The sequence below is a fragment of the Mesoplodon densirostris genome, chromosome 6 (assembly GCF_025265405.1).
Source record: "Mesoplodon densirostris isolate mMesDen1 chromosome 6, mMesDen1 primary haplotype, whole genome shotgun sequence".
Lineage (NCBI taxonomy): Eukaryota > Metazoa > Chordata > Mammalia > Artiodactyla > Ziphiidae > Mesoplodon > Mesoplodon densirostris.
In genome coordinates, this window is record NC_082666.1 from 30,512,627 (window position 1) to 30,536,543 (window position 23,917).

Sequence of the window (23,917 nt, forward strand, 5' to 3'; positions counted from 1 at the left end):
AAACGTCACATTCCAAAAGTATTAGTGCTTGAAGCTTCTCCACACAGCAATCCTACTCACCAGGATTGGCTTCAGAATGTCCAGGTTGGAATGAAGTATTTGCTCTGCTGCATCCAGTTTCTCCTTTGGCAGGCTGCAAAGCATGGAGACTTCTTGGTCACCAAGTTGAATCAGCTCTCTTAATTTTGATCCATTGCACAGATTGGTCAAATGTAACTGGTAGCCTTGCAAAAATACCTGGAAGCGTTTCACGCAAAGAGAGAGAAGCAAAACTGGATTACAAAGATGGGAAGCAGGGTCTTTGAAGCCTTTTGGGGGACTTCACATCAATACAGCTTTGAAGAATGGACACTGCTGGACTCTATCCAGTGCATAGGGTCTCTACTGAACTTTAGGATGGATCAAGGCATGATCCTACAGGACATTAAAACTGGAATGTGGCATTTGACTTATCACCTCCACACTCTTGTCCTTGTGAGGGGAAATCCTGAGTCCAACTCTTTTTCTCAAAAGTGGGACACGTGATTCACCCAGTAGGAATCTAGAGTCTGAACTCCTAAAACCACTTTTATTAAAGAAAATAGAAAATTCTCATTATTTTGGAATGCATGATATCTTAACCTGGGGTTGGGCTGAATTATGAAAAAAAAGGCATTTATACTATTTATTTGTAGATACAGATATTTAACTGATGCAAAGAACTATGTTCAAACAATTTCAGAATGTGGAACTCTTCTTTTTACTTGTATCAGAGCAGAGTACTAGAAAGTCAAGCCCCTTACCTCACTGATAGTCCAGTTCTAAGTCTTTTTGGTTTTTTTTTTAACGTTTATTTATTTATTTATTTTCTTATTAGTCATCCAGTTTATACACATCCCAATGTCAATCCCAATCTGCCAATTCATCACACCACAACCACCACCCCCTGCCACCTTCCCCCCTTGGGGTCCATACATTTGTTCTCTACTTCTGCGTCTCAATTTCTGCTCTGCAAACCAGTTCATCTGTACCATTTTCTAGGTTCCATATATATGCATTAATATACAATATTTGTTTTTCTCTTTCTGACTTACTTCACTCTGTATGACAGTCTCTAGATACATCCACATCTCTACAAATGACCCAATTTCATTCCTTTTATGGCTGAGTAATATTCCATTATATATATGTATCACAACTTCTTTATCCATTTGTCTGTCCATGGGCATTTAGGTTGCTTCCCTGACCTGGCAATTGTAAATAGTGCTGCAAGGAACACTGGGGTGCATGTGTCTCTTTAAATTATGGTTTTCTCACGGTATATGCCCAGTAGTGGGATTGCTGGGTCATATGGTAATTCTATTTTTAGTTCTTTAAGGAACCTCCATACTGTTCTCCATAGTGGCTGTATCAATTTACATTCCCACCAACAGTGCAAGAGGGTTCTCTTTTCTCCACACCCTCTCCAGCATTTGTTGTTCGTAGATTTTCTGGTGATGCCCATTCTAATTGGTGTGAGGTGATACCTGATTGTAGCTTTGATTTGCATTTCTCTAATAATTAGTGATGTTGGGCAGCTTTTCATGTGCTTCTTATGTCTTCTTTGGAGAAATGTCTATTTAGGTCTTCTGCCCATTTTTGGATTGGGTTGTTTGTTTTTTTAATATTGAGCTGCATGAGCTGTTTATATATTTTGGAGATTAATCCTTTGTCCGATGATTCATTTGCAAATATTTTCTCCCATTCTGAGGGTTGTCTTTTCCTTTTCTTTATGGTTTCCCTTACTATGCAAAAGCTTTTAAGTTTCATTAGATCCCATTTGTTTATTTTTCTTTTTATTTCCATTACTCTAGGAGGTGGATCAAAAAATATATTGCTGTGATTTATGACAAAGAGTGTTCTTCCTATGTTTTCCTCTAAGAGTTTTATAGTGTCTGGTCTTACATTTGGTCTCTAATCCATTTTGAGTTTATTTTTGTGTATGGTGTTAGGGAGTGTTCTAATTTCATTCTTTTACATGTAGCTGTCCAGTTTTCCCAGCAACAATTTTTTTTTTTTTTTTTTTGCTGTACGCGGGCCTCTCACTGCTGTGGCCTCTCCCGTTGCGGAGCACAGGCTCCGGACACACAGGCTCCGCGGCCATGGCTCGCGGGCCCAGCCGCTCCGCGGCATGTGGGATCTTCCGGGATCGGGGCACGAACCCGTGTCCCCTGCATCGGCAGGCGGACTCTCAACCACTACGCCACCAGGGAAGCCCCCAGCACCAATTTTTGAAGAGACTGTCTTTTCTGCATTGTATATCCTTGCCTCCTTTGTCATAGATTAGTTGACCATAGGTGCGTGGGTTTATCTCTGGGCTTTCTATCTTGTTCCATTGATCTATGTTTCTGCTTTTGTGCCAGTACCATATTGTCTTGATGACTGTAGCTTTATAGTATAGTCTGAAGTCAGGGAGTCTGATTCCTCTAGCTCCATTTTTTTCCCTCAAGACTGCTTTGGCTATTCGGGGTCTTTTGTGTCTCCATACAAATTTTTTTTTTTTTTTTTTTTTTTGCGGTATGTGGGCCTCTCACTGTTGTGGCCTCTCCCGCTGCGGAGCACAGGCTCCGGACGCGCAGGCTCAGCGGCCATGGCTCACGGGCCCAGCCGCTCCGCGGCATGTGGGATCTTCCCAGACCGGGGCACGAACCCGTGTCCCCTCCATCGGCAGGTGGACTCTCAACCACTGCGCCACCAGGGAAGCCCTCCATACAAATTTTAAGATTTTCTGTTCTAGTTCCGTAAAAAATGCCATTGGTAATTTGATAGGGATTGCATTGAACCTGTAGATTGCTTTGGGTAGTATAGTCATTTTCACAATATTGATTCTTCCAATCCAAGAACATGGTATATCTCTCCATCTGTTGGTATCATCTTTAATTTCTTTCATCAGTGTCTTACAGTTTTCTGCATACACATCTTCTGTCTCCCTAAGTAGATTTATTCCTATGTATTTTATTCTTTTGGTTGCAATGGTAAATGGGAGTGTTTCCTTAATTTCTCTTTCAGATTTTTCAACATTAGTGTATAGGAATGCAAGAGGTTTCTGTGCATTAATTTTGTATCCTGCAACTTTACCAAATTCATTGATTAGCTCCAGTAGTTTTCTGGTGGCATCGTTAGGATTCTCTATGTATAGTATCATGTCATCTGCAAACAGGGACAGTTTTTACTTCTTCTTTTCCAGTTTGTATTCCTTTTGTCTCTTTTTCTTCTCTGATTGCCGTGGCCAGGACTTCCAAAACTATGTTGAATAATAGTAGTGAGAGTGGACATCCTTGTCTCGTTTCTGATCTTAGGGAAATGCTTTCAGTTTATCACCATTGAGAATGATGTTTGCTGTGGGTTTGTCATACACGGCCTTTATTACGTTGAAGTAGGTTCCCTCTATGCCCACTTTCTGGAGAGTTTTTATCATAAATGGGTGTTGAATTTTGTCAAAAGCTTTTTCTGCATCTATTGAGATGATCATATGGTTTTTATTCTTCAGTTTGTTAATATGGTGTATCACATTGATTGATTTGAGTATATTGAAGAATCCTCGCCTCTCTGGGATAAATCCCACTTGATCATGGTGTATGATCCTTTTAATGTGTTGTTGGATTCTGTTTGCTAGAATTTTGTTTAGGATTTTTGCATCTATATTCATCAGTGGTATTGGTTTGTAATTTTCTTTTTTTGTAGTATCTTTGTCTGATTTTGGTATCAGGGTGATGGCGGCCTCATAGAATGAACTTCGGAGTTTTTCTTCCTCTGCAATTTTTTGGAAGAGTTAGAGAAGGATGGGTGTTAGCTCTTCTCTAAATGTTTGATAGAACTCACCTGTGAAGCCAACTGGTCCTGGACTTTTGTTCGCTGCAAGATTTTTTTTTTTTTTTTTTTGCAATACGTGGGCCTCTCACTGTTGTGGCCTCTCCCATTGTGGAGCACAGGCTCTGGACGCGCAGGGGCAGCGGCCATGGCTCATGGGCCTAGCCGCTCCGCGGCACGTGGGATCTTCCCGGACCGGGGCACGAACCCGTGTCCCCTGCATCGGCAGGCGGACTCTCAACCACTGCGCCACCAGGGAAGCCCTCGCTGGAGGATTTTTAATCACAGTTTCAATTTCATTATTTGTGATTGGTCTGTTCATACTTTCTATTTCTTCCTGGTTCAGTCTTGGAAGATTATACCTTTCTAATAATTTGTCCATTTCTTCCAGGTTGTCCACTTTATTGGCGGAGTTGCTTGTAGTAGTCTCTTAGGATGCTTTGTATTTCTGTGGTGTCTGTTGTAACTTCTCCTTTTTCATTTCTAATTCTATTGATTTGAGTCCTCTCCCTCTCTTTCTTGATGAGTCTGGCTAATGGTTTATCAATTTTGTTTATCTTCTCAAAGAACCAGCTTTTAGTTTTATTGATCTTTGCTATTGTTTTCTTTGTTTCTATTTCATTTATTTCTGCTCTGATCTTTATGATTTCTTTCCTTCTGCTAACTTTGGGTTTTGTTTGTTCTTCTTTCTCTAGTTCCTTTAGGTGTAAGGTTAGATTGTTTTGAACTTTTTCTTGTTTCTTGAGGTAGGTTTGTATAGCTATAAACTTCCCTCTTAGAACTGCTTTTGCTGGATCTCATAGGTTTTGGATCATCGTGTTTTCATTGTCATTTGTCTCTAGGTATTTTTTGATTTCCTCTTTGATTTCTTTAGTGAGCTCTTTGTTATTTAGTAATGTACTGTTTAGCCTCCATGTGTTTGTGTTTTTTACGTTTTTTCCCTGTAATTCATTTCTAATCTCATAGCATTGTGGTCAGAAAAGATGCTTGATATGATTTCAAATTTCTTAAATTTACTGAGGCTTGATTTGTGACCCAAGATGTGATCTATCCTGGAGAATGTTCTGTGCGCACTTGAGAAGAAAGTGTAATCTGCTGTTTTTGGATGGAATGTCCTATAAATATCAATTAAATCTATCTGGTCTATTGTGTCATTTAAAGCTCGCGTTTCCTTATTAATTTTCTGTCTGGATGATCTGTCCATTGGTGTGAGGTGTTATTATTATCATATAACAATAACACTAGTATTGTGTTACTGTCGATTTCCTCTTTTATGGCTGTTAGCAGTTGCCTTATGTATTGAGGTGCTCCTATGTTGGGTGCACATATATTTATAATTGTTATATCTTCTTCTAGGATTGCTCCCTTGATCATATTTTAGTGTCCTTCTTTATCTCTTGTAACATTCTTTATTTTAAAGTCTATTTTATCTGATATGAGTATTGCTACTCCAGCTTTCTTCTGATTTCCATTTGCATGGAATATCTTTTTCCATCCCCTCACTTTCAGTCTGTATGTGTCCCTAGGTCTAAAGTGGGTCTCTTTTACACAGCATATATATGGGTCTTGTTTTTGTATCCATTCAGCAAGCCTGTGTCTTTTGGTTTGAGCATTTAATCCATTCACATTTAAGGTAATTATCGATATGTATGTTCCTATTACCATTTTCTTAATTTTGGGGGGATTTGTTTTTGTAGGTCCTTTTCTTCTCTTGTGTTTCCCACTTAGAGAAGTTCCTTTAGCATTTGCTGTAGAGCTGGTTTGGTGGTGCTGAATTCTCTTAGCTTTTGCTTGTCTGTAAAGCTTTTGATTTCTCCATTGAATCTGAATTAGATCCTTGCTGGGTAATCTTGGTTGTAGGTTCTTCCCTTTCATCAATTTAAGTATATCATGCCACTCCCTTCTGGCTTGTAGAGTTTCTGCAGAGAAATCAACTGTTAACCTTATGGGAGTTCCCTTATATGTTATTTGTCATTTTTCCCTTGCTGCTTTCAATAATTTTTCTTTGTCTTTAATTTTTGCCAATTTGATTACTATGGGTCTCAGCGTGTTTCTCCTTGGGTTTATCCTGTACGGGACTCTCTGCACTTCCTGGACTTGAGTGGCTATTTCTTTTCCCATGTTAGGGAAGTTTTCAACTATAATCTCTTCAAATATTTTCGTGGGTCCTTTCTCTCTCTCTTCTCCTTCTGGGACCCCTATAATGCGGAAGTTGTTGCATTTAATGTTGTTCCAGAGGTCTCTTAGGCTGTCTTCATTTCTTTTCATTCTTTTTTCTTTATTCTGTTCCATAGCAGTGAGTTCCACCATTCTGTCTTCCAGGTCACTTATCCGTTCTTCTGCCTCAATTATTCTGCTATTGATTCCTTCTAGTGTAGTTTTCATTTCAGTTATTGTATTGTTCATCTCTGTTTTTTTGTTCTTTAATTCTTCTAGATCTTTGTTAAACATTTCTTGCATCTTCTCAATCTTTGCCTCCATTCTTTTTCTGAGGTCCTGGATCATCTTCGCTATCATTATTCTGATTTCCTTTTCTGGAAGATTGCCTATCTCCATTTCATTTAGTTGTTTTTCTGGGGTTTTATCTTGTTCCTTCATCTGGTACATAGCCCTCTGCCTTTTCATCTTGTCTATCTTTCTGTGAATGTGCTTTTTGTTCCACAGGCTGCAGGACTGTAGTTCCTCTTGCTTCTACTGTCTGCCCTCTGGTGGATGAGGCTATCTAAGAGGTTTGTGGAAACTTCCTGATGGGAGGGACTGGTGGAGGGTAGATCTGGCTGTTGCCCTGGTGGGCAGAGCTCGGTAAAACTTTAATCCACTTGTCTGCTGATGGGTGTGGCTGGGTTCCCTCCCTGTTGGTTGTTTGGCCTGAGGCAACCCAATACTGGAGCCTACCCGGGCTCTTTCCTGGGGCTAATGGCAGACTCTGGGCAGGCTCACGCCAAGGAGTACTTCCCAGAACTTCTGCTGCCAGTGTCCTTGTCCCTTGGTGAGCCACAGCTGCCCCCGCCTCTGCAGGAGACCCTCCAACACAAGCAGGTAGGTCTGGTTCAGTCTCCTATGGCATCACTGCTCCTTCCCCTGGGTCCCAGTGCACACACTACTTAGTGTGTGCCCTCCAAGAGTGGAGTCTCTGTTTCCCCCAGTCCTGCCGAAGTCCTACAATCACATATCGCTAGCCTTCAAAGTCTGATTCTCTAGGAATTCCTCCTCCCATTGCCAGGCCCCCAGGTTAGGAAGCCTGACATGTGGCTCAGAACCTTCACTCCAGTGGGTGGACTTCTGTGGTATAAGTGTTCTCCAGTCTGTGAGTCACCCACCCAGCAGTTATGGGGTTTGATTTTATTGTGATAGCGCCCCTCCTACCGTCTCATTGTGGCTTCTCCTTTGTCTTTGCATGTTGGGTATCTTTTCTGGTGAGTTCCAGTGTTTTCCTGTCGATGATTGTTCAGCAGTTAGTTGTGATTCCGGTATTCTCGAAAGAGGGAGTGAGAGCATGTCCTTCTACTCCGCCATCTTGAACCAATCTTCCCTAACTCATTCTTATCTATTCATTTCAGCAAAGAACCTTTCCTTGGCCATATCTTATTTAATTAGTTTTACTGGACCTAAATAAACTGCATTTCTTCATATATGGTCCTTACTGTCCATTAGACAATAAGTTCAGTAAGATGAGGGTCTTCGTTTTTCTCGCTCTCTTTGTGTCCACAGTGCTGGAACATATGGACAGTAAATATTTGTTGAATGAATGAATGGATGATTCAGACTCTTTATTGCTCCGTTACTATTTCCTCTGTTTGTTTCTATTAGTGCAACCTGACCTGCTTGTAGTACAACCTAGTGGGAGTGATGGACCAAAAGCCTTTCAAGACCCATGCAGCTTTCTAACCCTGCAGAACACTTGGTTGGCCATGGTTTCCATTAAGTTTCCACCTACTGCCAGATACTCAAGTACACTTCACTTTTCCTCCTTTCTCTAACTAGCCCTTGCTGCCAGCCTACCTTTAGTATTTGGTTTAAGAACACTGACTACACAGAGACTAATTACCATGCAAGGACCACCTCTGTACTTAGGATGTCCCTTATTTTAAACTGATCAGATGTGACAGATAAGAAATTGGTGGAGGGCAATGGAAATAATGCTAACGATTTTCATAAGCCTGCTGCCTTTGGCCCATCTCCCAACCACACAATTGGTAAACTCAAGGCATATTTTCCCAGTTTCATAAGGGAAAGCAGTAAGCACATTTTTCGAATTTTTAAAATTCTAGATCATGTAAAGCAAAGATCTTATTTTCAGTCATAAACATTTCCTCTACTTCTGCTTACTGCAAAGACAAGCTAGTATGTAGACATGAGACACAATTAGGAAGCAGTTCCCCTTTCTGCCAGAGAATAAATTTGAGACACTTCTCTGAAAATCAATAACCATGCAATCTGGGTCTGCTGTCCACCACACAGGAGCAGTGTGATTATCTAATAATGCCAGTGGAAGTTTCTGAAAATCTAAGGTTAAAATTCGACATAAACACTAATATTACTTCCTGGTTTTATAATTTTAAGAAAAAAAATTAAGCATTTTCTGCTTATATATCTTTCTCGTCTATCTTTTTTTTTTTTTTTTTTTTTTTTGCTGTACGCGGGCCTCTCACTGCTGTGGCCTCTCCCGTTGCGGAGCACAGGCTCCGGACACACAGGCTCCGCGGCCATGGCTCGCGGGCCCAGCCGCTCCGCGGCATGTGGGATCTTCCGGGATCGGGGCACGAACCTGTGTCCCCTGCATCGGCAGGCGGACTCTCAACCACTGCGCCACCAGGGAAGCCCTTTCTCGTCTATCTTTAAAGGAAGCATTACATTTTGAAAATCTCCTGTCTTAGATTTTATAGACAGAGATACTCTAGGTAATAATCCTCAACCCTGGTTATTGTTTCAGAACTGTGAAATTTTAAAGAAAATGTTTAATTCATCTTAAATTCATCTCCCCTTTAGGGAGTCATTATCAACAAATGCCAACTGATGGGCAGGAAATCAGTTTTATTTCAACCAGCAGGCCCGTGACGCCAGGTTGTACATTCCACTCTCTGGATGGTTTGGCAATGCCAGCCTGAGCAGGGAGGAAAAGATAGGTGAAGCTGCATTGGAGCCAACAACCTCCTTCAGCGCCATTACAAAGACAGGATTTTATTCACTTCCCTCCAGGCACTCTCCAGCAATGTCACTGCCATCAGCCCCACCAGGGAAAGTGACGGTCGCAGCTTACCTTGCGGAGATTGACACCAGCCCCCAGTATCTTGTCCACAGTTGGCCTTGGCAGAGAGAGGTTGTGATGCAGGAATCCAGAGAAGGTTTCATTGTCTACCAGGAAGTCCTGAAACTTCAAGCCTGCTGGAGAAATAGCGTTTTATTTTCATTTCATAAGTAACTCAAAAAATAAATAAATAAAAAGCATGACGGAGCAAACTATCATAATATTGACTGCCTCGTTTTAAACCGATTGATAACCACAGGCCTCTGGCTTAAGCACACAGAGAAACAAAGTTCAGGGAGCTTCGCTTTAACAGCAGAGACAAGAAAAGACTGCTTTCTGAAGCCGTGGAGTGTGGCACTGCTGTACGTGTACACACACACACACACACACACACACACACAGCTTTTCCTTGCTTTTCAAAGAAAAAATCAACCCACCTGAGATTTGTGACCCTGACCCCACAGCTCCCGTCTCCCCAGTGCCATCTCAGACAGCTAAACTCAGAGATATTTAAAGCCTTTATTCCCACAAGCCTCGGGGGGCTGGTTTCCTCTTGATGCAGAGCAGTGGTTCTCAAACTTGAGTGGGCAATAGAATCACCTGCAGGACTTGTGAAAACAGACTGGTCCCCTACCCCCAGAGTTTGTGATTCATCGGCCTGGGATGAGGCTGGAGAATCTGCATTTTTCTAACAAGCTGCCAGGCGGTGCTGATGTGGCTGGTCTGGGGCCCACCCTTTGAGAACCAAGGATGTAGAACATTATGCATATCAAAGCGGTTTCACAGACTTGGTCTCATTTCAGTTCTAAACGTGGAGCACATGATACAGACCTCCAACACCCAGGTCTGCCGTCCTTTAAGAAAACACATATGCATACATTTAAAAAAATCAATGCTACCAAATGATTGGATTGCTGCAGGGTGTCATACAGACTCCCTTTAAATAATTAGCCCTTCAGGTGCATTTAGAAAAGGTTCCAATCCAGTGCAGTGAAGTGGAAAAAGCACTAGCCAGAAATCCAATTTTAGTCCCCAGAGTTGGAGGCTGTGCCTAGTGGCATCACTTGGGTATTTCACATCTTTCTGCATTTCAGCTTCTTCATCCCAAACATGAGGTTTCTGGCCAGATGCTTGGCAGGTCCTCCCCCTTACTGAAATGCTCTCATTTTCCTGCCGTATTTCATTTGAGTGTCCACTTCTCCTTCTGCCCCTCCCTCTTAATAACCCAACTTCTTTCAATAAAGAGAAAACCAGCTCATCATCACCTCATGACCAGGTAGACATCACTGAGAGACTAGCCCACAGGCCCAGGAACGAACCCACCTCTCGGGGGCAAACCTAGCAAACCTAAATCACTTAACTGATGAGAAACAGATGTCTGACCTGAAAGTGGGGCTGTGAGGTGAGCTTAAAGAGGACAGGAATTAATCCTGGGATCTATGGGGGTGATGTGCAGAGATAAAGTAGAAGGAGGGCTCAAAATCCAACCAGACTCTCATCACTGCTTCCTGATCCAGACATGTTCTGCTAAAGCAAACTTTAATAATACAGAGTTATAGAAGGGATACACTAAGCATGATTCGCGTCTCTAGAGAAATGATTCTCTGGCTACACCTTATTTGACTAACTCCTAGTTATTCCTCATGACACATTCAAGAAGCTGGTCCTGGCCCTGTCAGCACCCCTTGTGAGAACAGGTGCTGGTCCTGGCCCAGCACCCCGTGTGAGAACAGGTGCTCCTGCAGGCTGACACCTGCCTGGTGCTCCCTAACACATATGATACTGCGTTCTCACCATCGTGTTCGCTTCTATAGCTGCCAAACCTCAGAGCATCTAAGATTCACTTAGGGACATGCTAAAATGCAATTTCTTGGGCCCAATTCCCAGAGATTCTGAAACAGTGGCTCTAGAGTGGGGCCTAAGAATCTACATTTTAATAAGCATCTCTTGTATTTCTAATGTAGGGGGTCTGGGGACCATCCTTTTAGGAATGTTGTTTTATTTACATATTCTGTCCACCAGACTATGCCTCTGGGACACAGACTGTGTCTTTTATCCTTGTATCACGGTGTCCAGATCAAGCAAAGAATTACTGATCAGTGAATGATGGCTGGATAATAAATACTAGGAGATGGGATCAGGGCTGGGAAGATTCCAGAAGTATCCGAGCAACATCACAGGAGATTTCCTTTCAGCTGTACAGGTCCGAGAAGGGCCCAGAGGTATTAGGATGATCCCCAGGCTGCATCCCAACAGTAAGCAGGACTCCTAGTCACTAGAACTATATTCCCAGAGACGCCAAGTGACATCCTGAGTGTCCCAGTATCCCTAAGGTATCCCTAAGGTAAACGGGAAGAAGGTAGGAAAGCTGGTGGCTTCAACTGAGGTCTGGCACAGAAAGCCTGACACTAACCACTGTGGAACAATGGGGCTCAGAAAACTGGGCTCTGTATCCATTTATTTGCCAGATTATTTCACCTAGCTGTGTCTCCACTGCCTCACCTGTCAAGTGAGGGACGAAGAAACCTCTCTGAGCTCCGGACAGAACAGAATATACACACAAGCTGAGCCTCAGTGACCAGGCGGGTACCACACCCCTCCTGAGAATGAAAAGCCGGAGCAGCACTCGACACTGGGCTGAGCCAAGTCCAGAAGAGCCTCCCCGCTCCGGAGCAGGGCTGCTGAAGGGTGGGAGGACGACCCCACTGCACTTGAGATGGGTCTAGGTCACGAGCAACACTCTTGAGACCAGGGAGCATGCGCAGTGCATTTACAAGCCGTTTCTGGTAAGTCAACTGGCTCTGCGGATGAGAACAGCTGGATGTGATCAAACTCCAACTGCCTCTCACTGAATCCTCCGAATGAGAAAGAACCAAGAGGCTGATAAAACAGTCAACGAACTTTTTTTTTTTTTTTTTTTTTTTTTGAGGTACGCAGGCCTCTCACTGCTGTGGCCTCTCCCGTTGCGGAGCACAGGCTCCGGACGCACAGGCCCAGCCGCTCCACGGCATGTGGGATCTTCCTGAACCGGGGCACGAACCCGTGTCCCCCACATCGGCAGGCGGACTCTCAACCACTGCGCCACCAGGGAAGCCCAGTCAACAACCTTTGACAGTGCACGTGCATGTGGTGGTGAGGCCGCCATGCGGCAAGGCAGCAGGGCGGGCCAAAGATCCCTGGCTACAAAGAACTTGAATTCTGGTCACATGGATACCACACATGTGGATGCAGATTCACACACCACCACCACCAAGCTGCAGCCAATGTGTGCGCAGGAAAGCAGCGCCGTGGGGCGCACTGGTTCTCAACCTTGGCTCCCGGGAGACGCGATCAGAACTTCTGGGGCTGAGACCCAGGCATCAGAATTTTCTAACACTCCCCAAGGTGATTCCAGCCAAGTTGGGGAAACAATAGTGCAGTGAAAAGATCAGGGGTGTGGGACCAGAATAACCTAACTTTGATGCTGGACTCTGCTGTTTATGAACTGTGTGGCTTTGAGAAGTTCATTTTGCCTTCCTGAGCCTGAGATTTCTTACCTAAGAGGTAAGGGTAACAGTACCCACTTTTCGAAGGTATGAGGATTAGACATATTTACGTGTAATGCATGAATAGTAAGCAACGGGCTCATTGTAGGTGCTCAAAAAATGATAATAATTTTGTGATTATTGAGAGGGTTTATTTCCCTCACCTTTACTAGTGTACCACCATGAATTGTAGAGAAAAGGTAAGGACACAGGCACTGCCCTCAAGGAACTTCCAAGGATGATAAGGGAGATGAAGAGGCAAATCAACAGAGAAAGCAGAGGGATGAGAGAGCCAGAGGAAGGCAGCGGACGGAAGCATTTGACCCAGGTGAGGCTTATCATCTGCAAGTGTTTCAAGGGGGAAGTCAGGCTGAACAGGCCGAAGCTAAATTCTGGAAAAGGACAGGGAGCCAGAAGTCTCCAGAGGCTGTGGCTGGTGAGGAGAGGGTAAGGAAGGCCTCCCGTGATGGCAGGGACAGGATACCCTGTAGTCATAGTGCTGTGTACACCAGGTTCTCAATGTTTCTGAATGAATAAATAAATGTACAAGCAGATAAACATAGAGGAGATTCCTCAAAACCTAAGATTTGGGGAGTAGGATGGGAGAAGGAAGAGGACAAGGTATAGTATAAGGCCAGAGTTGGGTGGCTTTGTACCTCTGGTCTCAGTTTTCTCCATTTTGTTGTTGGCAGGAAAATGAGTGGAGAGGCCAAGAATATCGAGAAAGCCTGATGTCTGAAATGGCCCTTCTCCTCTTGGCCTAGCTAACTCCTACCCTTCTTTATGACTTGGGCCATAAGTCACCTCCTCCAGGAAGCCTGCCCTGATGTTCCGCCCTCAAGCTGAGTCAGGTGGCCATCCTCTGTGCCCTAACAGCCTCCTAAGTGTGCTTCCCCCAAGCTGCAGCTGTCTGAGACCACATCTTTTTCCCCAGAAGAACAGAAGTGCCTGAGGGCCAGGACTTTGGAACTCGAAAGCACAGCAGTGCCTGGCACAGAGAAGGCTACCTGGCAATGGTGGATGATGGAGGAATGGATGAACACAAATGAGTGAATCAAGTAATGAACTGAGGTGACTGCTGCGGATAGGGAAGGGTGAAACAGGACCTGAGTGTGAAACAAACCAGGTCAAGATAGCGTTAAGAGTTTCTCTAAGCCCCCTCAGCTGCATCAGCCCAGGTCAGGAAGACAGTCAGGTGAGTGGGAGCTGGAAGCAGAGTGTTGGAAGTGTCAATAACAGGGTAAATGGGGATGACAGCAGCATCTACGTCACTGCACTGAGCTGGGGGTTAAATGAGAAAATGCACCTGAAGTCCCAGCATAATGCCTGAAACCAAGACAAGTTCTCAATAAGGACGGCTAATACCATCATCACTTTCAGGAAAGACACCTCATTAGCTTCATTGTTAGTTTGATCCTAAAGCATATGCTTTCAGAATAGATAAGAACATAGAAGTGACTTTGCCAACTAAGTCAATACTGAATTTATGATCTAAGGTATATGCACGTGTGTGTGTGTATGTGTGTTATGTATTTGCCTGGCTGAGCTCCTGAGTCAGACAGAACTATTGAATTCTTTCTGCTGACACTGTCTATAAGGTGAAGAAAAGGTTAAAGCTAACCAATTTGCCTATTCAAAGCTTTAGAAAAGAATAAATAAATCTAGCATTTTGCAGAGAATCAACGGAAATGATTGCCTCTACAGGATCACTGCAAGGATGGGCATAGATGGAAGATGACCAGTAAGAAAAACCAGTCATTGGAAACAAGACAGAGAACACAATGGAAGAGACAGTCACTTACTTGGCCATTTAACTTTGCCCACATGAGCTGACATGACCTTGATTTTCTTATCTGTAATGTGTAAGTTGTAGAAGATGATCTCAGAGGTCTTCTTAAAGTTGGTACTGAAAGGTATACTTGGGGTAAAACTAAATCAGCACTGGACATGGCATCAGAAAATGTGAATTCAGGTCCCAGTTCAGCTGTTTCCTAACTGTGTAATCATGAACCTCACTTTTCTGAATCTCTCTTGGGCCTCAGTTTCCTTAGGTGTAAGAAGGGTTAAAACTATTCACAGCTTGTTGTGAACACCAAGATCAAGAAAGTGAAAGTACTCTTCTGGAGGGAAAGGGCCTCAAGAGTTTACAAGGGTAACTGAGAGGATATAAATGCTGTCACAGAATATGGTCATCAGGGAGCTGGACAGGTCACTAAACTATACATGAGTCCTTGCTGCCTGCGGAGAAGACCAAAAGTCCCTGTCCGGCAAAAGGCGCCTAGAGCTTTCCTGTTGCCGTGTCTCTGATATGGACCAAAATACTTGAGGAGCCAGCGGCGGCCTGTCCTTTTCCACAGAGTTTTGCTTTGGGTGCAGGGAGGTAGGGCAAAGAAAAGGAGAAAAAAAAAAAAATTCAGGAGCTTGGAGTCTAAAGAACAAAACAAGTGAAGTGTGTGTTTGTGGGCTGAGGACAAACAGGACAGAATCCTCAGTTCCTTGCCAGTCCTCTGGGCCAGGCAGGCTAAGGAAACGCTTCCACGGCAGGAGAGAGAGGGGTGTGGAGGGGAGGGGCACTGCAACGTTGCGGGGGTGGGGGATACCTTCATGGCCACGTAGTGTTCCTTCTGCTTCTTCCCAGCCTGCCTGCGTGCCGTGGAGAAGGAGGGGAGCAGGGAAGAGGGAGGGCAGCGGCCCCGGAAGGCGGAGGAGGGAAGCCCTCAGCAGAGCTGGCGGCGGGGTTACTCCCGGTCAGTGCCCTCCAGTCCCCAGCTCCGGTTTCAAGATCGCTGTAGTCTCTTTTGTTCAACATGAAAAGAAACCACAGGATCAGCTGCTTGAGAAGTGGGTGGAGGAGGCAAACGAAAAAAAAAAAAGAAGTCCAGAAAGAGATCGCATCAGCTTCCCAGGCCCAAATACTCTTCTTAAAAGGACCCCAGGAGGGTCTCCCAGCCCTGACCCTGTCAACAGCCTGGAGGGGCCACGGCCAGATTCTCGCTCCTGGCTTGACTCAGCCTAAGCCGGGCCTTCTAAACAAGACTCCAAAACATTTCTCTGCCAGAAAAGGGCTGGGAACAAACATACTCAGGTGTCTTCTGGGGTATTTTTTGTTGTTTTGGTTTGTTTTCCTGATGCTAGGGCTCCACTTTCTTCTTCAGGGATAGCTCCCGCCTGCTTCACTGAGACGGCTGGACCCTCCCCGGGAAAACCAGGGCTTCTCTGGGAATTTCAGGGCTCTGAAGAGGGGGGTAAGGCAGGATAACCTGGCTGCTTCCTGGAGTGACTCCTTAGGGCCCATGAGAGGAGGCCGGGAGCCTGGGGTACACACAGCCTCAGGACTTCCCTGCTGGTCATCTGGGCCCAGGGTTCCCTACCCAGGAGAAGTTTCCTTCTCTACAGTGAGGGCTTGCTGACGGACACCAAGACACCCCTGAAAGATCCCAGGTTCTGGAGTCTGGCAAACCTGGTTCATATCTCAGTTCCAGAATTTTCCAGTTATGTGGCCTTGGAGAAGTCACTTCGACTCTCTGAACCTGCATTTTTCTATAAATGGAGATCGGCCATACTAGGGGGTGGGTTAAGTAAACACTAACAACACTGAGTGAATACTGACTCACACACACTGCAAGAGAAAATACAAGCTGAAAAATTAAACAAGTTCAAAACAAATGTTGATAAAGTCTTGGATGACACTTATGTGAAGGGTTCCACAGAGAAACCAGAATATTTAGGGTCACACTTCCTGAACCCTTTGTGGCAAGTCCCGGGAAGCCAGAGTCTTCTCCTGAGACCAATGGGAGTATCACAGCTTCAGCAACCACATGTTCCTTATTCTACATAGAATGGAACTTGCATAAGTTCAACAAACTTCTAAATGGCTACTGAACCCAAAACGCTAGAGCTATGGTTCCAAGTAGCAATATTTCTTGGCACTCCTTGAAGGCAGGAGCCTGTAATAAAAGAGATGCTGTATAAAGACAGGATCCCTGCCCTTGCCTTCCAAGAGAAGGTGGACAGAAGGTCAGGTGAGCAGAGCCGTGAGCCTCCAGCCCACTCTGCCACTCCAGAATCAGTCAACATTGAAATCGGGGGATGGGAAGAGACACGCCACATCTTTCCCAGATCCATCTGCTACGGCAACAGCATACCTGTGTCTTACTGAGAAGTAGGCAAGGTGGGAGAGGTGGTCAGGAGCCCCTGGAATGAGGACGAACATCAGCTGATAAGAAGCTGAATGGTAACCAGGCCCCCAAAGAGCCAGTGAAGACCGTGGACCTAGAAGGGGAGGTGACCTGTTCACACTGGCCAGGAGCTCTGCTAATGCAATGCAGGTGGTGGACACAGTCGGGCTGGCTTGGGAAGCCCAGAAGGAAAAGAAAGATAACACTGGCGAGGTAGCATTGGCCTCAGTGAGTTTGGCACCTAAAGAGAAAAGAGGAAGAGGCAAGGAGCCATCATTAGACAAAGCAAGAAAACAGCTGGGAGAACACTACATGGAGACCCCTTTGTGAAGGCCAGAAAGGTGGAGAGGTGTGGGAGGGTGCCCAGATGAGGCAAGGAACAGAGAGAAGGTGAGATCAAAATAAGAGGAAAGAGAGTCTAGAAACAGGAAAGACCACATCAAACAGAAAGGGCAGAGAGAAAAAGAGCTGGGAAAAAAGAAGAGAGTTGGAGGCATTCAGTTCTCACTGACGAGCTGGTCTCTGACTGAAAATGAGACCAGAGGCTCCTAACACAACAAGTTAGGGATTAGAATCAGCATGCAGGGCCGTGAGAAGCCCAGGAACATGGGAAAGGAAGGGTAGATGAATTTATCAATTAGGGGCTGAGAAGGGGCTCTTTCCAGGGTTGGAAAGGAAGAATTGTTCATATATATAAGGTATAAGTTACTTCAGTTTTCTTACTTTTAAAATTAATAAAACGTATATTAAGGGACATGGTAGTGCTTTGTCAGCAGAGGAAGGGGATTAACGTGTACCGAGCATCAGATACATTGTATGTATTATTTTCTTTCTTTTTTAATACACAGCCATTGTATTTTATTTGGCCATGCCGTGCGGCATGTGGGATCTTAGTTGTGCGACCAGGGATCGAACCCATGACCCCTGCATTGGTTGCCCGGAGTCTTAACCACTGGACTGCCAGGGAAGTCCCTGTATTATTGTCTACAATTCTTAAAATAAGCTTATGAGAAGGGTATTATTTTTCCCATTTTTCAAATAAGGAAACAGACCCAGAGATGTTAATATCCTGCTCAAGGTCACAGAGCAAGCAAGTGGCAAATATGAACCCAATCAGCTCTGGCTTACAAAGTTTTGGCTCTTTTTGCTCTATAGGAATTAAATGAATCATTTTATGCTTTTAAAATGCTTCATAATGATTTTGGCATCATAAGCTGGTGACACCACGCATGCGTCCTGGTACTGGAATAAGGCGAAGTGGCAGCATGGGATGGTGCAAGGATGCTGAGCCTTGAGGTCAGAGAGACCCTGATTAAATTCACAGCCTTACTCTGTGACCTTGGGCAAAAGATGTAACCCTGTGAGCCTCAGTTTCCTCATCAATAAAATGGGGACGATAACACCAAGCTGGTGCTGTTGTAAAACTTGAATGTCACAACATATTTAAATGTAAAACGGCATCATAACCTGGTACAGCTTAGTGTGTTGGATAAAGTGTCACTCTAAGATTGCCTTTCTGTGCCTCAATGCAACAGCGATGAGAGGGCTAGAAATGCGAAGATTTTAAGGAGAAACAAACTGGACTTCCAAACTGCTCTTTGCCACCCACAAGGTAAATAAATCTCATACTGGAAAAGCAAGAGACATGAAACACTGCTGTTGAGGTTAACAACCCAAACTCTTTAAAGGCAGCCTGATATTATGTGGCACATGCCTTCCTGGAATCATGTACAACTGTGTTTTCTATTCTTGTCTGGGTAAAGCTGACCTTTGATTTGCTTTATTTTATTTTATTTTATTTATTTATTTTTTTTTTTGCGGTATGCGGGCCTCTCACTGCTGTGGCCTCCCCCGTTGCGGAGCACAGGCTCCGGACGCGCAGGCTCCGGACGCGCAGGCTCAGCGGCCATGGCTCACGGGCCCAGCCGCTCCGCGGCATATGGGATCCTCCCAGACCGGGGCACGAACCCGTATCCCCTGCATCGGCAGGCGGACTCTCAACCACTTGCGCCACCAGGGAGGTCCTTGATTTGCTTTAGTTCAAGCAATACTTCAACACAGCAGTGCAGCACTGAATCCCCCTGATGGCAGACCAAGCTGGGGCCAAGCCCTACACTGGATGGAAACCAACAGCCTAGGCTTTGAGATGCTGCCTGGGTTTGACAGGTCTGGGAAACTTTCAAACTATGAAACTCTAAGGCTTCAAATTAGAACTTCTGGTAAGTGCATAGGGATGTGAATTGCAATCATCCAAAGATTTCAAGGAATTTCCAGTTTGATGACATAATGTTGACACATAGGTCAACTGATCTCCCAAGATGACCCACGGGGGCCCCACAAGGACAGAAAACAAAGTTCGAGGCTGCAGCCTCAACTTCAGCAGCTGCCCAAATGGAAGGAAGGGGTTTAGGCAGGGAAGAAGTGGCTGTGAGTCACAGGATGTTCTTTGTACACGGGCTTTGGGGAACGTTCCGCCCATGTCTGTTACCACGAAGCTGGGAAATGGAGGAAGCCTGGCATTTCCCTCGGAAGCCCTCTTGCCTCTGCTCTGATCCCAGTCCATCCATGCCCAGTATCTTGTGACCTGGGAACTTTTCTGGCTACCCTGGGCTGCTCTCTTGAGGCTGTAATAACATACTAGCAGAGTATGGAAGTCTGAAGTTCTAGTCCTATTCCTCCCTTTCGCCAGCTGTGCTTCCTTAGGCAAGTTACTTAGCCTCTCTGAACTTCAGCTCCTTCGTGTGCACAAAAAGGAACAAAATTCCCTATCTCACGTGATGGTCCTGCAATGAAGTAAAGTCTAAGCCTGGTGCTCCTGATGTGCCAGATACGGTACTAAATGCTTTATGCTTATCTCAGGATTCCCCACAACAGCCCTAAGAGAGGACTGTTATCCCCATTTTGAGGAAACTGACACACAAAGATGCTCCAGAATTATCTAAGGTCACACAGCCGGTAAGCAGCAGAGCCAAGATCTGAACCAAGGCAGTCTGGCTGCCAGGTATGCTGAGTCTCTTAATACTAAACTGTACTGCCCCAGTGGATGTTTACAAGATGCTAACTTTACAACCCTTTCCCTCAACTCCCTGCCACAGCCAGTCTCCAAAGCCTGCCCTGCCCTCGGGGGATCAGGTCTTTCTGACTTTGAAAGATCAAAGCAGAATCAAAGGTCCATGCAGTGAGTTCTCAGTATTACCAGTAAACCCAACAGCCAGAAAGTTATGATCCATTTCCCTAAGGAAAGTCCAGCACAACCCTCAGGACTTATTTCATAAAAGTCTTGGTCAGAGCCACATCAAAAAGGTCAAACGAGCCAGATTTGTACCATGAGTATAGAGAAAATGACAGCCATTCCACTGACACTCAAAAATGTCACCAAAGGGATGGACAAACTCAAGACCCAAGTCAGGGTGTCAGGATGCAGGCAGCGCTGCCCCAGATCTCTCCTCCAGTCCTTCCCCTTCCAACCCGTGACCTCAACGATGTGGGATGTCTTCAACCACTACATACGATACAAACTCGAGAGGGGCCTGGGCCCATGATGCCACCTAGAGATGAAGGAGAGCTGTAGTCTGGATTCCAGGATTTGGGGAAGGAGCAAGGCACTGGGGCAGACAGGATGTTTGAGCTGAAATGTCCAGCAGGAAGCAGGCTAATGAGCCATTAGGTATCGCTAAGCAACACGTTTAAGTAGCTCTACAGGAAGTAAACAGTAAGAAAGCAAAGGGATACCTCCTTCCCTAGCCCAGTCCTGATCTGAGCAGCACCGGCCCTACTGGGAAGGCCTTAGCTCTGGCCTCCCTGCTGGTCACCCAACTGGAAAATGCCAGATTCCCCAAAGAGGATGCAGTGGGCTGGAGTAGTGAGCAAACCTGGAGGGCCAGGTGGAAGAGGAAGCAGAGCAAGTAAGTAGGCAGTGCTTCCTGTCCCCCCAAGCCTCTGGCAGGGGCAGATGCAGCTGTGTGAGGCCTGAGGCTGACACAGTTTGGAGGACTCTATTTAAGAAAAAGAATATTTTTTTTAACATCCTACTTTGGCAATTTTTTGATTGCTGAGATCCCTACCAGCGCCTTGGAAGGGGGCTATGAAAGTGAAACTTCTTTAGCTTCTCAGTAAATCCACTTCAAGCCTCTGGGTTCATGGCAGCCCTTCCAGCAAAGTTCTGGAAGGTAAACCTTGTAGACGAAAGAAAGCCAAGGCTGTGCTTAAGATCTTTTGTCATTATTAGTAATTGAGACCCCTGGTGACTTGGGTTCACACAGTGGATCAACTTGAAATGACATGTGCTGGGATTTTATACTTTTCAAGGTGCTTTCATTTGACCCTCAGAATACACTGTGAAGGAGAAAGGGCAGGTATTATCTCTAACCTTCATTCCACAAAGACTCACTGGTTGCTTACCATGTGCCTGATTGTACTGCTATCATGCTGATGCTTGTGACAGAGCCACAAGCAAGGCCCAGTCCTGCCCTCCAGGAGCTACAGGCAGGGGACGGCCCACATCACAAGTCAGTCCCAGGTGATCCCTCGCCCAAGTACCGACCAAGTTTCCAAGACGAAACACGTTCAGGTTGTTTTGCCAGAGTCCCAATTTCGAGGCAAGGAAAGCTGAGCCCCAGAGAGGATGAACAAACTGGCAAAGCCAAAAGGCAGCCAGGAGCAGACGGGGAGGTAAACTAACTCAGATTAATTGCATGTCAACTGTGTGCTGTGACCTCGCTATCAATCATCTACAATGTCATCTGATTTAATGCTCAACAACCCGCAGAGCAGCTAATCTCCACTTTTCAGGTAAACTGAGGGTCAGAAAGAATCAAAACATGCCCAAGGTTCACACTTAATGAGGCACAGAGCCTGAACTTGCTCTCCAAAGGAATCTCCTTCTGAGGGGGGAGCAAAGTCAGCAAAGACCTATTTCACCATCTTGGTGACATCACTCCCCCAAAACAAATCTTAATACAAAACCCCAAACGCTTTCTCTGACAGCAGCATTTTCCAATCTTCCAGCATTTACAAACCACTCTCACAATTTTCACCACATCCACATAAAACGATGCCTTCTTTAAATTAACTTCAAGTAATTTTTTCCTATTTAACAGCCTCCTAAGCAATAATACCCATGAAATTGCAATTTGAGATGGGTTAAAATGAAAAGTTTTCATCTGTGTACTGATCAAAATCATCTCAGATACCACACAAAGACTCACTCAGAGAAACACTCCTCTTGCCAGACTGTATCTCACAGAGACAGAATCTAGACCTGTCACTTGTTCTAGAGTTTTTGAGAATTTGTGCAATTTTTACACTTCCATTGGACTGTAGTCATGGCAGGGACTTAAGAAGAAGGAACGCTCCTCACCTGGACCCCCAAACATTAATTTAGCCCCTACTTAACTGGGTGGTTGTAGGTTTAGGAAGAAGATAATAAAATGTCCAAAAAGTTCCAGTGATAAGAAAACTGAGTGAGGGGCCCCTCTGTAAAGCTTCCTACATGCGTTTCTTATGAGGATGGTTTCAAGGATAATTAGACTTGTCTATGACTTAACTCTTAAAACTGGTGGTCTTCCCAGTTGGGAGATTAATAGAACAGCACAAGAGAGCTCTGTAGAAAGAGCACTGCACGGGGCAGTGGAGGTTTAGCTGTGTTCAATTCCCAGAATAACCCTCTGGTGGCTGTGCAAACTTGGGAAAGTCCCTCCCCGCTGCTGGATCAGAGTCTTTTCTAGAACAGAAGTTCCGTATGGACAGAGGCCATATTTGTTTTGTACACCTCTGTGTCCCAGCACCTAGAACAGTGGTTGGGACATATTACATGTTCAATAAATACTGGCTGAACGTTTGAATCAATGAACCCATTTGTCTATAAATGAACTAACTGGCCTCTAAGGTCTCGTCCAATAAGTGGAAATAAAACAATGCCCTAGCCCAGAAAACCATGGGACTAGAAAAGAGTATTTGAGCAGACACTCCCCTATCCACAAATTATCAGTGGAGAGGCCAATGGATTTAGCAGGTGAAGTGGAAGGAAAAAGCAAGATGAGTCCTCTAACCAGATCACAGGAGCCCGGTAGCCCAGCACAGATGACAACATGGGTTGGGAGGTCTATAACAGCCTGAATGGCACTGTCCAAAGGGGCTGTCAGTCTCCAGCCTTGGACTGATCCAAGCCTCCAGCCCTGGTCCCACAGTCTCCAATGACTTGGATGAGAACAAAGAGAGCTATTTATCAAATTCCTACATGACAGGCAACAAGCAGCAGCAGCAAATATAACATATGGCAAAACCAAAATCTAAAACGGTCTGGGTAGGAGGAGATGACACAGGGAATCTAAAAATGTAAACTAGAAAAGAGATAGATATTCTCCCTTTAGGTTCAAGAAGCCAACAGCACAATTCAGAAATGGAGAACAAGTGACTTGCAATACTGTATGTTTAAAAGGCTCTGTGGTTTGGGTTGACTGCGCATGGAATATGAGTCAGCAGTGTGACGTGGATGCCAAGAAGCTCACTGCATTAACTGAAATATGGTGCTCAGAGCAAAGGAGACAAAGCTCTTTCTACTCTGTGTTGGAAGACTGTTGTAATTTCTGATAAACTTCAACAAAGACGCAGACACACTGAAACACAACCAACCAGAGAAGAGGCAGAAAAGGGGGTGGTGGTGACATTCCAGAAGAGGAATGGAGGCCATTTAGCCTAGAAAAACAAAAAATTTCAGGAAGGTGGGGGGAAGAGCTGTCTTTTAACACTTCAAGGGAAATAGATTAGCCTTTTTCTCTGGGAGATAAGCAGACCAGTGAATAGATTCTGATAATTAGAATACCAGTATTCTAATATTGGGTATCCTGCCAATACCTGAAATGAGCTGCCGTGGGAGAGGCAGTTTCCCTCCTCAGCTAGGTAGAGAAGGTTGATGAGGGCAGGACTCTGAACCAAGGATCTTTCCCATCCGCAGAGTGACAGTGCAAGAGAGCTGAGCCCATCACGCTGTAAGTAGGGGTGTCGGGGCAGAGAAACAGAGGTCTCCAAGTCAGGATCTACACCAACGTACCCCAGCCTCAGACGCTCTCTGAAATCTAGAGTGCTATTCAAATTCAGCAAAAAGTTACTGATTTCACCTCGGAAGAAGCACCATTTCT

The 23,917-nt window shown here is 45.0% G+C and overlaps 1 protein-coding gene across 3 annotated transcripts in view; it reads right to left on the minus strand.

Moving 5' to 3' along the window:
• Window positions 1-23,917, minus strand: part of ABCA1 (ATP binding cassette subfamily A member 1) — a 140,216-nt gene that overhangs the window by 75,707 nt on the left and 40,592 nt on the right. For 2 of the 3 annotated variants that reach the window (XM_060101128.1, XM_060101129.1), the window contains exons 6-7: window positions 9,089-9,213; window positions 61-237 (exon numbers count right to left, since the gene is read on the minus strand). In XM_060101128.1, coding sequence (XP_059957111.1) covers window positions 61-237; window positions 9,089-9,213 — 302 coding nt within the window. The remainder of the gene's footprint in view (window positions 1-60; window positions 238-9,088; window positions 9,214-23,917) is intronic. The other variant, XM_060101130.1, reaches the window with a different exon arrangement.